We start from the raw sequence: 13,795 nt of genomic DNA, 5'->3' as shown, positions 1-13,795 counted from the left end.
CGCAAGTATACTCGAATGGGTTGAAATCTCGCGATAGTTTCTGTGAGCCGAGAGGGATTTATCATGGCGGCTAGCTGTTGTGGGGTGAAGAAACAAAAGCTCAACAATTCGATGCCATCGATTTGTTGTAATGGCTCCTCGGTTCATCCGAATACCTTCAAAAATGGCTATAGTGTAGCCTGTCGCGACATGTGTTACTTCTGTTTTGACGTTTTGCACAGTTATTTGCATAATTACGATCCGCCCAGAAACCCACTTTTCACCAACGATGCATAGTAAGTTGTACCAAAACAAGCCCCAGGGTTCATCTGAAAACCGTCAAATTTCGAGTGTTTCTGTTTGGATATTCAGCTGTTTTGAGTTAGTTTCTTACAGGAAATAGATGCACGTATAGATATCATTAGAAAAAGAGTCACTACTTGACATATTTCAGTCATGAATTAGAAAAGTTAAGGAATGACAAAAGGAACTTGTATTTATGATTTGGACGATTCCATATGTGTTGTGGGGATGTACAGTTACCAAAGTGTATACAAACAAACCTCAGCTCCACGAAGAAACCTTTGTGTATTTAAATCTATCGTCCGGATCGCCCTTCTTCCTGACTTTATGTTGGTGATTTATCTAGATCTAGCAGATTAATGATACTGTCTAAATGAAGAGATAATTATGATGAAGATATTATTAAAACGACACCGACAGCTGCTGATCAGCTGACTCTAGACTACAGTAGTTCTAAGGAAATTTAAAATATATTGTATGGCACCTAACAAAGAAATTATAAACTGTGAATCAGTATTGAATATATCTATGTGTTTCTTCTTCTTTTAATAATTTTTAAAGATGTGAATAAATTTTATACCAGTTCTGTTGGACAGTCATTTGAAATTGGAATTTGGTGATTTTTTCACTATTTTAGTCCTATGATTTTGTTTTTGTATTTCTATGACCCATATGCTTATGATAATGTATGCGTATCAGTTTAGCTTCTCACCTCTATTTTATGTATTTTACATCTGGAGATCATATCCAAATTAAATGTTAAAGTAACTTTGACATTTAAATTAGTGTAACTTTGATATTTAAGGCTCTTTACTGTGTATTTATTTATTGATCAGTTTCCAGCACTAGTAATCAATTGTAAGATTAAATTGTGTTGGAAATAAGACCAGGTGCAATTAATTCGACTTTTGTATACACATGCTTACACTGTAATAGTATGTTTACATCATGTCTTACTGTTATAAATTTTAAAGTTAAATGCCTTGTCCAGCAGAATTTGACTAGAAGTTTAGTTGGTCAACATATAACTAATTATATTGAATTGAGACATGCATTAATTAATACTTACTTATATGATTTCATGTATGTTTACAACACACTAATTTTATATAGCTAGCAATATCATTCCTGTTTCATGATTTTCAGTCTTACTTCAGTAAGACATATATCATATGTTTACTATACTGATAAAACCATTGTCGTATGTTTGATAACATAAGTCTGAAAGTACCACAAGTTGATATCAGCCTAAGTGATATCATATATTTGAACATAAAAATTATTGGTTTGGAAGAAAACCATTTTTTTCCAAAATTTCTGGATGGTGACATTTCTGGATAGATTTCACTATGATAAACCTGTAAAATGTAAGCAGCTAAGCATGTCCAGGACTAATGATGGAAAAGCAATTTTAGCACAACTTGTGACAAGAATTGTTGATTGGAATGAGTTTTAAAAACAAAAACACGATAAAAATACTACAGGGCTCTCGCACCCCATTTTGGGACTGGGGCCCACGGCCCTTAGAATTGGGAAAAATAGCAGCATTTTCCTTAGAATTGGGAAAACTTGGGTTCTAAATTGGGAAAAAAAATACTTTTTTGCATTGGGAATGGGGCAGAATATCGGCCCCAAGTTATATGTGTTTAAAGTTTCTGTATTTTGATGTAAAGCTATCCTGAGGGAATTCGAAGCTGTATCTAACTTCTGTGTGGAATTTTCTCAAACTTTTGAACTCAAATAATGATAACAACAAATTAAGAAAGTGAAAGAGAGTTATAGAAAAAATTATAAATTCATTAAGGTAATACCATATGGTTTTGATAATACTTTGCATAATTTTAATTAAATTTTGTCCATTAAAATTTTTCAGTCCATTGTTTGTCACATGGAAAATAGGTAGTAATCGTCGCCTCCGAGGATGTATAGGAACATTCTCCGCCACCAATCTTCACAGTGGCCTCAGGGAATACGCTGTCACTAGGTAAGTATACTTGTATATACCAGCAATTATGCTAAAAGAATGGATTATGGTCCCTAAATATGAAGTATACATGGTTGTATAGATGTGTACTTGAAACTTTACATTCTGGTGTAAAGGAATACACACCAGGTAAATATGATATACATGTTATTAGGTACATGACCTGGAATAATCAGTCCTCTACTCTGGTTGAGAGAAATATACCATTTCATCATATTTACCCTGTCAGAAGTCTAGCATCTTTTAATCACCTTAACCCAGGGAATTTTGTGTATAAGATATATATATGATAAGCCCAAGGGCCAAAATATTACTGCAGTTTCATGTTGGGGGATTGGCTTATTACAGAACACTTAATGACAGTGTTTGATACATGTGTAGCCTTTATATCAATCGATAAAATACAACTAAAACTCAGGTATAATATATGTTTCACAATGGAGTTAATTATTGGCAGTCAAACACGTTAGGTACAGATATTTCATTTTTATGTGTTTTAATCTTCAGAAATTTTTGCATGGATGATGATCCAAAATTTTTGCATGGATGATGATCAATGTATTATGATGATGATGATGATGATGATGATGATGATGAATGTATTATATTGATGATGATGATGATGATCATGATGATGTATGATTGTCTACAATGTATTGGAAAATAAAAATAATTAATTTTAAAAAAAAAAGAAATTTTTGCATGTTATTGCATGTAAAAGTTTTGGAACTTCTTTCTGTTTTACAGTGCTATGAAGGACAGTCGTTTTAGTCCTATAACTAAGGACGAGTTTAGCAAACTACATGTATCTGTGTCCATACTCACTAATTTTGAGGATGCCAAAGACTTTGAAGACTGGGAGGTGAGTAATATCATGGTTAAATTAATAATTATACATTATAGTTTATCATGATGACTCACTCACCAGATTGGGCCTATATTATAAGCATGATATTAATTGCCATAGCAAAAAATAATTTGGAGGAATGCCAAGGTTGGGTGCTTGGGTTCATCCCCCTGACATCATGGAACTACTTGCAGAAGGTCTCGCTTCTTTTTTCATTAATTAATTTTTATTTCATCACATTTATTCTTCTCTCTTCCACCATTCATTCATTCATTCATTAATCTCATTAATATAGTATTTCATTTTGCTGGAAAATAAAAAGAAAATAATTTGAACCCTTTAAAAAAAGTTAATTGTCCTGGAGGCCTACTTAGATTTTGTTCCCCAAAAATACACCTTCACAGGTGCATCATGGATAAATGATAAACAAGAGATCCCAACTTTAACAGTTGTCTGAATAATGAAGATATGAGTTTGTGAATTAAGGGTACACAATGAATCATTAAAGATAAGTCCCTCCTGAAAATTAATGGTTTTACTCTATATGACTCTATATGAGAGGATAAATATTGGACAAACTAGCTACTTTTGAATTTCTGTTTCACTGAGAATTATATTTTCCTAAAAGGACTACATATTTGCCTAAAGTCAAAACAACTGTTTTTCTTGACTGAAAATGTGATTAAGGTAAAGCATATTGATTCATAGTAACTAATTATAAGTTCATTCACAAAATGTGTCACATTTCTTTGTTTGTTGAATTTAGAATGTTTTGCAAGTCATTTAATATGGCCAGAAATAGTCTTGTGTGTAAACTTGTGTGATTGGTTTTGTTTCTTTTAAAGGTTGGAACACATGGCATTAGGATTGAGTTTTTAAATGAGAAAGGTCACAAGAAAACAGCCACATATTTACCAGAAGTTGCCATAGAGCAAGGTAACAAATTCTTTTCAACATCTTATACAGTGCAGTTCTATATAATGTTATTGATGATAAACCCAGTGGAGGAGTGAAGTGTGTGAATGCATGCTTTTATCATGTAGTGTCTCATCATACACTCATTATAAGATCAACATTCCTACTTTCATCAGACGTTCAAAAATGATTTTGTAAAGAGCGTGTTAAGGCGCTAATGTTTTTAATAGTGTTTCCTTGTAAATTATAAGGTCAAGATTTAGGACAATAATTTAGGATTTGTAGTAGCGAAAACAGGCATTTTTTAATTTGACTTTATGATTAATGAAAAAAGGGTTATTCATTCCTCTTTATTTTGTCTTTAATTTGTTTAACCTGTTTTCAGTACATGTTGTATTATATTTGTTTTAACAAGATATTTTTATTAATTGATGGTTTTAATGCACAAATTCTTCAATTTACATAGAAAAATATCTGAAAACTTTCTGGCTAGTCACAATTTGAACTGTAGATATTTTTAAAGGACATAGGACTTGTTTTTTTTTTTTATTATTTTGTATTTTCTATTAATAATGACACAGTGGTTGCTATAATTCATAAGAAGCAGCCTCTCCCCACGCTTAGGTGAATAAATATAACCTATGAGATAAGCTACCTGTTAACTGAGTGTTCTGATATGCATATTCTGTTGGGGATAAAGTGATTGATGGATTTGTGATGTCATTAGTGACCCCCTGTTGATAGTTAGCCATTATATAGCTTGTACATATAACCACAGATCAGTCAAAACTCTTGTTTAATTCCATATTTTTCAAACATTAAATATATTTTTATTGATTGCTATATTTGTAAGAACAGTCCTTGTAAAGGTATAGGTAAAGAGAGGGCACAAAAGAATGCACTTGTGAAAAGTTTTTTTTTTTTCAGAAAAATATTACTAACAACACTGATCATGTTGACAGAATAATACATTTTTCCAAAACTTGTTATGAAGGGAATAAAACAACAAACAAAATTATTTATATTTTTGTTGTCTTGTCAGTGGTGCAGTGTGTAGTGAGCGGTTGCTGCATTTGATTTGGCAGATGTAATGTAAATACATGACAGAAGAAATGTGAAAACATACACTTGTGTGATATAGTATGGAAAAGCCTTGACAAAAGTGCTTATCACAAAATTTGCAAGTATTGCCAGACCCCATTGTATAGGTTATGAACTGCTGGTCAGATATCCTATCATGTCTCATCGATTGTTTTGTCCCTCTAGGACAAGTCAGTGATGCTAAGGGCCTAAATTTTGAAATCGAGGAAGTGACAGAGGAAAATTTACAGAATGAATTTATAGGTCACCTTAGACAAAGTCTCAGGGTGACCTATTGCAATCCCCTTTTGTCCGGCATTGTACATTGTAAACTTTTAACATTTTCAACTTCTTCTGGAAAACTCCCGTACCGATTTCAATGAAATTTTACAAAAACCTTCCATTGCTAAAGGAGCACCAAAATTTTAAATTGTACGGTCCTCAACCCCCAAGGGCCTGAGGGGCAGTGCCAAAGAGGGTTAGATTGATTGCAACTTCAAAAGTCTTCTTGTCAAATCCTAGATATAGTAGAATCAAGTACTCTTCATGGATGGAAGGCTTTCAGATGTTTTACCAAAATTGTAAATTTCATGACTCCAGGGTCTCACATTTCTCCTTAAGGAGGTGGTAAAATTTATTAAAGTTTATAGAGGAAATTTACATTTTTGAACATTATTTGTTTATTTTCTATTGGAAATTATTCAAACTTGGTTAGAATTATTTGTTTTAATGAGTGAAGTTAAATGAGATGCACATATTGACCTCAACTGACCCCAAGGGGCTGATGGGTGGAGCCAAGAACAGGTCAAATTGACTGAAATTTCAAAAATCTTCTCAAAACTCAATTGTAATTATCCTTGTGGTCAGTGTTCCCAGGTACACCAGTTAATCTGTTACATGATATCAGTACAAGTGTGTCGCAGTGTTAGATATTGGTAATTGGTCAGAACTGATCACCAAGTATCATTTTCGAAAGTTAAAATAATAGGTAATTGATAATGATATACTTAGATTGTAAATATGGACGACAGTTGTGAGATTAAATAATTTGAAAATCTCCTAGTTATACATAAAGACAGAGACCTAAAAATCAGGACTTTTTGTCAACTGGTGTAGAATTTGGTTGTCAAATCCATGCTCTGATTGCTTGGTATGGACAGAGAATCATATATCTCATATGAATTTACACATTTAAACCAGGTCACAAGTAAAATCAGCCTGTCATATGGCGAGTTCGTTACCAATCTGTAGTTAAGAAAAGGTTCATATTTGTGTCCTATGTCCTTTAATACCAAATAAATATATTACACATTTTACTTCTTTTTTTCAGCAAAAAGGATACCAAAATTTAGAGTTAGTACCTTGGTCTCAATAAACCTCATACATGATAAATATACATTGTTATAAATTTCATTCTTCAGCTTTATTTTGTGTAAACCTTACATTGTGGAGTCTTTTATTGAGAATTTATATACCAAGTTAACGATCAATATTAACAGGCATTTTATTGTTTTACAGGATGGAACATTGAACAAACTATAGACTCTCTTCTCCGTAAAGGAGGATTCCGCGGACCTATAACAAATGATGTTCGTAGGAATTTACGATTGACTCGATATAGGAGTGAAAAAATAATGGTAGCTTACGGGGACTATGTAGGCTCCAAACAGAATGGCCATGCATGATGATAGCAATGTACAGCAATGTACCCTGGCAGCAGTAGGGAGCACAACATTGGCGAAAAACTCCTCATTCTTCACCATGGAATAGATGTCGGAACACCTGAAAAATCTAGTACAACTGTATTCAAATTATTTGTGGAGAATATGTAGATATATGTTGTATCACTTCAATATGTCTGATGTTTTAGGAGCTGTTGGCCTAATCCATGGGAGGATGACAAAATCTTACAGCGCATATAAAATTTCATCAGCGAAGTCCTTTTTTAAATAAGACAGCCTTAGAGATAAAATTACAAATCCAGCAAAACAGCTCCTTCAAAAGACCTGACTTTTATTTCATTATAACATTGACAGTTTTCTAATAACTTTTATGAATGTGTGGTTTAACCTCTGAAAAAATGCCTAGATTTCTAGAAATCAAAATATTTCCATTGATGTGCTGAATTTTCTAGGGCTGGTTGACAACCTTAATTTTCTATCTAAGGCTGATTGATTCCCTTAATTTTTCTATCTTGGGTTGGTTGGCTCCTGAATTTTCCTTCTAGGGTTGGTGTGCTCCTACAAACATATTGCTTATTGAGGTCAGTCATGATAAAATCTCTAAATACTCAGGTTTTGGCCAAGTCAGGAGTATTTTGAGTTGTTTATTGTCTTCAGAATCAACACAACATATACATGCATATAAATATGTAAGTTACATTTTATGTGTGTGCTTGGGTATGATTTCCATGAATTGATATTTATGTATGATATATAAGTATATGAAATTGTTGTTATAAATCATTGGAAGAACTTTGATCTGGAAACATTCACATCGTTTCACACCATTTATTCCTGAAATGTCACCAACATCGACAGACACCTTTTTTTTCCTCCTTTTTTCGACACGACAATAATTGTTAACTTAACAATAATTTTTCAAACTTGTAGAAAATTTTTCAAATTAAATAAAGATAATTGAAAGTATGAAGAACTCAAAAGAAAAATTGCAGGTCAAATGTCTTGTTCAAATTGACCCAGTTGTGATCTCTCTGATACTGTTATTCTCGTGGTCAATTTGGTGGTGCTATTGACTGCTAACGTAGTCATTGGCTTGTTGTATAGCTTAGTGTATTAGTTAAAGTAGAACCTTTTATGACATTTTGAGCTCATTATATAAATATTAATACATTTTTTCATTAATCTGAAATCAAGAGTAAGCCGAACATTGTCAGAAAATAAAACAAAAACCGTTTATAAATACAGTTACCATTGTTTGAATTAAGGAGGGTCATAAGCTCAATTTTTATTCACATTTTATACCATGCACAAGAATGGTTGTAGAGACTGAATAATAATATTCAACCAAACTTGAAAACACTGTAAGACCCACCTCCAAGCTGGTCTCTTCCCTTCCCCCACCCTCCATTTCAACCATTTGCCGCCTTTTTCTATTTAATAAAACATCGGAGACGGTCTCAGGGAAACATATCTGGCTGCTTTAGATAGAGTTAGAACTGGCTTGTGTGTGTACATGTGTGTGAGTCATTTTTGTATCTGTGTAGGGTGTAATAGTAGGATTGTTGTAGAATAAATGACTGTTTCAAAGTTTAATTATTCCTTTGTATAAGCACATTGAATTTCTCTTGAAGTAAATTTGCACCATTCTTAAAAGAATACATTAATAAATTAGATACTAATCACTCTAAGCAGTTGTTACCTAATAGTGATATTTATATAGGAATATAGACTCTGGCCCTCACAATATTTTGTTTCACTATGCGATAAAGGGTTTCAAGGTAAAATCTTTTAGCGGAATAAATATGATGCTTAAAAACTCTACTGATCCTTTGGTTTGATCAGTATTCCTATACATGTACAAAGTCATAAGTCCCCTAGTGATACCAATGATCTCGTATGATTGAAATTCTCTGTTTGGTCCTTTGGATCTTCCAATGATCTCGGATGTTATAAAGCTGCCTATTGTTTCATGGTTTTACCACTTATCTAAGTTGTTACAAAGCTGCCGATTGGTCTGTCTTTCTATCAATTGAGAAAAATGATACAAAACTGCCAACTGCTCCATGCCTCTTGCAATTGTAAACAATTTCTACATAACTGCCTATTGGTCCCTGGTTCTACCAATTATTTTAGGTTACTTGTGATGCCTTTGCTCTTAGATAGTGTAAAGGAGAGTCCACAGATGTCATGGGAAGTTTGAAAAATCAATTGGTTTTTATTTTTCCCCTCTTAAGTTGTTAAAAAGTCCTCTAGGCATCTAGGCAGATGGACTGTGATAATTCTGATTCACATTTTTTTTATCTCACATTTAATACAACTTTTATACTTCACCTATGGAGTTTTTAAGCTAATAACTGGTAATACTTTAGATCTAATACTTCTGTTAATATAGACTTGTTACATGTGTGTTTGTTGTTGTTTTAAATGATACAGTGTTGATTATATATGCATGGTTTTATGTGAGTTACTTTCCATCCCATTTTTGCCAGATATATTTTTTGTGTTCTTGGTTAGTTGAGAAATCATCAACAGTATAGATGTTGCCACTGATTTGCCAGAACGTTGATAAATATTTATTAACATGTGCAAAACATACTGACACATATGCATACACAAACATACAACACTCAATTTGTGTTCTGCTTCACATATCATGATTGGAAGACCAATATATGACATTCTGTGGTGTGTGACTGGTCTGTATACAAGATGTCATCATTTTGCATCGCTGCCAGAATATTTGCTGTACATGCAAAGTTAGGAACATCAGTTTTTAATTCTACAATGTCATGATTATAGTGATTGTCAATTTTAATAAAAACTTCAGTTTTATTTGTTTTGTAATATGATAGTATTTAGCATTGAGGTAGAGGGAGATATGTTTATTAAAAGGAGATCATTATTTTAACAAGTTTTCTTTAGAGTTTGTAACATGGTCTATGTATAACTATTACTTATGATCTTATTGTTATTACAAATATAGAACAGACCATAATAAACTTTTTCAATAAAACCTTGTCACACTGCCACTTAATTCAAGATAAAACCTTGTTATATTGCCACCAGTTGTCCTAGAAAAATATTGGCATTATAAAAAGGTTTGGCAATGTACAAGGAGAAACTTGAAAGATATATTAAAAAACTTTTTAGAAAAAAAATGGAGAGAGCTATTATTTAGACAGAAAACATTTGTGTATTTAATTGAGGTGGATATTAAAGAAAGGGCATTACTTTTGGGTTAAATATTTTCATCCCAAAATGAAGGTGTTATTTTGAAGTAGGGTTTGATTCTCTGACAAATGAGTAAGATTATGTTGATGATACTGTATGAATGTCTAGCTGTTCCCAGACAAATGAATTTACAACACATTTACTGGTGAACTGCAGCTTCATTGCAAAATATCTTAAGTTACAATTTTCTATAGATTTAACATAAACACACAGAAGGATACTGGAACATACCTCTGAAGTAGCAGTTAAAGTTGGACATTATTCATTTTGTTTTCTATAAAGCTTGGATGGGTTGGTTTGGTACCTCAAAGTGGTCCCCATTCCTTACAAAACTTTGCAAACCTGTGTTGTGTATTTCAAAAAAAGGCATTATTTCAGCCATGATCAAAAATAACAATTTTAATTGAATGTTTAGAGGCAAATCATAGTAATTGAATTACTGTAAGTTTTAAAAAAGTAAATCTTGTGGACCTCGTTTTTGTGTATTTGTAGCATGTAATGCATCACTACAGTTTAATACTAAATGTCAGATACAAGACTTTTAGATTTATTTTAATAGTAATTGACAGCTTTTTAGATTTATTTATTACATGCTTACTGTTTCTCTTTGAATACTCTTCAATATTTGGACGAAAAAAATCTGTATGATAGTCATTAGGCTTATATGATTGTTTGAGAACATTCCTAGCACAGACCAAATTTGTGTCTTTACAGAAATATATGGAATTCATTATTTTGTTTTTATTTTTATTTATACAAATACAAAAATGGACAAATGAATGTGAATAGGTCTTTGAAATACATGTATAACAATTTTTATCCAAAGGATGAATTAAAAAGGAAGGTTTTTGATCAGTTTTTGTAAATCATGCAATAAAGTATGAAATGATTACAGATGAAATAATTCTGCTATTCTTTATGATAAAAAGGTAACATTGTTCGTAAGGAAATATTCACTAGCTGGCCCGATGGATTCATTGACTTGGTTATCACAAAGATTACTGCATTGAATACCTTGTGTTTCTACAATAATGGATGAAATCAACACCAGGTGTACAGGATTTATAGGTGGAATAAATGCTCTTTATCCTAAAAGTGTAATATACCACTAGTCAGCAAATTCCTAGTACTCTATATTCTTAATCCGAAAGGAAGAAAAAAATTCAAGTAACAAAAATGTTCCATCATTTAAAAAAACATTGGCATCTGCTTTTGCTAATTAATAACTTTTTGTTCCATTGGAATAATATGAGAAATGGTTTTGTATTGGAATGTACATGCAAACAAAATTGTTCTTGTGTTCTGTATTTCAGACGATATTTTAATAGACAGCAATAAGCCCATTTCTGATAATAAGCCCATCAATATGTAATGTAGTTGAAAGTAGAATAGTCAGTACAATGTTTCTTCATCTGTGATAAGCCCTACTTGTGGCCCCATTAATCTTCCTTAACTAAAGGAGTTTTCCTTAACTTGAAATCTCCCGTAGAAAAGCATTACATCAGTTAAGGAAATTCCCTTAAATTTAAGTTTTCCTTAACCTTCTTAATGCTGCTATGGTAATGAAGATTTCCTTCAGTTTAGGAAGATTCATGAAACGGGGGCCTAGACTTACTGGTGGATAACATTACAAATCACATGATTAACTTTGTGATGATAAACAAATGTATTTGGATTAACTGAATGAAGAGATTTGTAACATCTATCAATTTTGTTGATTACCATTAATATGATAATGATTAGTTTATCACATGTTAGTCTTTATATAAACTTTGTCTCTATATATTATGAAAATACTTGTTTGTAGATTAAGATTGAATACTCTATATATGACAATATGCTTATATAAAACATTTCAATGTTTAATTAAAAGATACAAGAATTGTTTTTTATCAGCTAGGGTAAAATCTTTATGCATCATTTAATATGAGAAATAACTGGGGAACACATTTTAAATGAATTTCCATTGTAGTGCATTATTTATGAACATTCCATCAAATAAAAAGAAGTTTGAAAACTTTTATCAAAACTATCTAGCATAATGATGGTTTTTTCCTCAGATGGCTCGGCTCGATTTGTAGACTGGTAAAGTATCTGGCTTGACTGGATGAACCACTCAGTTGGCAAATCAGGGTCAAGTGAACGGCACATTCCATTTTAGACCGATAAACAACAAATCGAGTGTAGCCGAATCGTTGATTTAAATAGAGCTGTGTTCCCTTCTCTCCTTCATACCTAGTCATATTGTTGTCTTTTATTGAATTATATTTCCCAAGAGTAACTATATGTATCTGCTTGTCTTAATGGAGTTTGTATACACTGTGTTTGTCAGAAGATGTATCTGATACCTGGACATGGAGGTTGGTCATTAAATGATTTGGAAAATGTATTCAGCAATTTTATTTTTTAGCTAAAAATTCAAACCATTATTAGAGAAGTTTTACAGACTGTTCTATTATTATAACATCTATAGGTCTACTATTGATATTTTAATACTTGGGACCATTTTAAATATAATCACATTTATACCAATATTCCAGCATTATACCTTTTTGTTGAGCATATATTTATTTAGCTTTTCTTCTTTTAGAAATGAAAAAAGACCAATCACTGTTAAGCCCTGGTTGCAACCACTGATGTTTGGTACTTTGGTTGGAAAGCATCACCTACCACTGTTTACAACCAGGGTTACTGGGCACTGATTTGTTGTGAAGTGCCCAGTCTTACTTGGCACTGACAATTCACTGTGAACTGTCAAGTATTGCTTGGCACAGACCAATCGATGTCAAGGGTCAAGTTAATGACCAATCATTATAGAGTTCCCAGGTTGCTAGGCTCTGACCAATCACCAACGTTCACGGATTTCTCTAACCAATCGCTGTGGATTGCCCAGGATTGGGTGTAGCATTGTCATCACCACCACATGCCTTATCCTGTGTGTATGTATGTAGGATGTTATCACTGTTATAATCAAAAGTAGAGGCAATAAAGAGAATGTCGACTTATCTCGAGACTTGTGTTTGATTACACCCATAAAGACAGGATTATACTGGCCGTAGTACAACTTTTCTCCACTAGGGATTATACTAGCCGTAGTACAACTGTTCTCCACTAGGGATTATACTAGCCGTAGTACAACTTTTCTCCACTAGGGATTATACTAGCCGAAGTACAACTTTTCTCCACTAGGATTACACTAGCCGTAGTACAACTTTTCTCCACTAGGGATTATACTAGCCGTAGTACAACTTTTCTCCACTAGGGATTATACTAGCCGTAGTACAACTTTTCTCCACTAGGGATTATACTAGCCGAAGTACAACTTTTCTCCACTAGGATTATACTAGCCGTAGTACAACTTTTCTCCACTAAGGATTATACTAGCCGTAGTACAACTTTTCTCCACTAAGGATTACACTAGCCGTAGTACAACTTTTCTCCACTAGGATTATACTAGCCGTAGTACAACTTTTCTCCACTAGGATTATACTAGCCGTAGTACAACTTTTCTCCACTAAGGATTACACTAGCCGTAGTACAACTTTTCTCCACTAGGATTATACTAGCCGTAGTACAACTTTTCTCCACTAAGGATTACACTAGCCGTAGTACCACTTTTCTCCACTAGGATTATACTAGCCGTAGTACAACTTTTCTCCACTAGGATTATACTAGCCGTAGTACAACTTTTCTCCACTAGGATTATACTAGCCGTAGTACAACTTTTCTCCACTAGGATTATACTAGCCGTAGTACAACTTTTCTCCACTAAGG

The 13,795-nt window shown here is 32.9% G+C and overlaps 1 protein-coding gene across 1 annotated transcript; it reads left to right on the top strand.

The window, feature by feature from the left end:
* The first annotated feature begins 63 nt into the window (after positions 1–63).
* Positions 64–7,463, top strand: LOC132549303 (nuclear protein AMMECR1-like). Its single transcript, XM_060213229.1, has 5 exons — positions 64–275; positions 2,156–2,266; positions 3,014–3,128; positions 3,959–4,049; positions 6,627–7,463. Exons 1-5 carry the CDS (start codon positions 64–66, stop codon positions 6,791–6,793), a joined length of 696 nt encoding a protein of 231 aa, XP_060069212.1. The 3' UTR covers positions 6,794–7,463.
* The last annotated feature ends 6,332 nt before the right edge of the window (positions 7,464–13,795 follow it).

The sequence above is a fragment of the Ylistrum balloti genome, unplaced genomic scaffold (assembly GCF_031769215.1).
Source record: "Ylistrum balloti isolate Yb309-2 unplaced genomic scaffold, AGI_CSIRO_Ybal_v1 Utg369618, whole genome shotgun sequence".
NCBI lineage: Eukaryota > Metazoa > Mollusca > Bivalvia > Pectinida > Pectinidae > Ylistrum > Ylistrum balloti.
The sequence above is the reverse complement of the archived record's forward strand: the minus strand, read 5'-3'. Positions and strand labels throughout refer to the sequence as shown.

What these genes read in the sequence shown, in the direction of transcription:
- LOC132549303 (XM_060213229.1), top strand. Translation starts at nt 64, where the DNA reads ATGGCGGCTAGCTGTTGTGGGGTGAAGAAACAAAAGCTCAACAATTCG. An exon ending in AGGGAATACGCTGTCACTAG is followed by an intron (nt 2,267 to 3,013) that starts GTAAGTATACTT and finishes TCTGTTTTACAG; the next exon opens with TGCTATGAAGGACAGTCGTT. An exon ending in AAGACTTTGAAGACTGGGAG is followed by an intron (nt 3,129 to 3,958) that starts GTGAGTAATATC and finishes TTTCTTTTAAAG; the next exon opens with GTTGGAACACATGGCATTAG.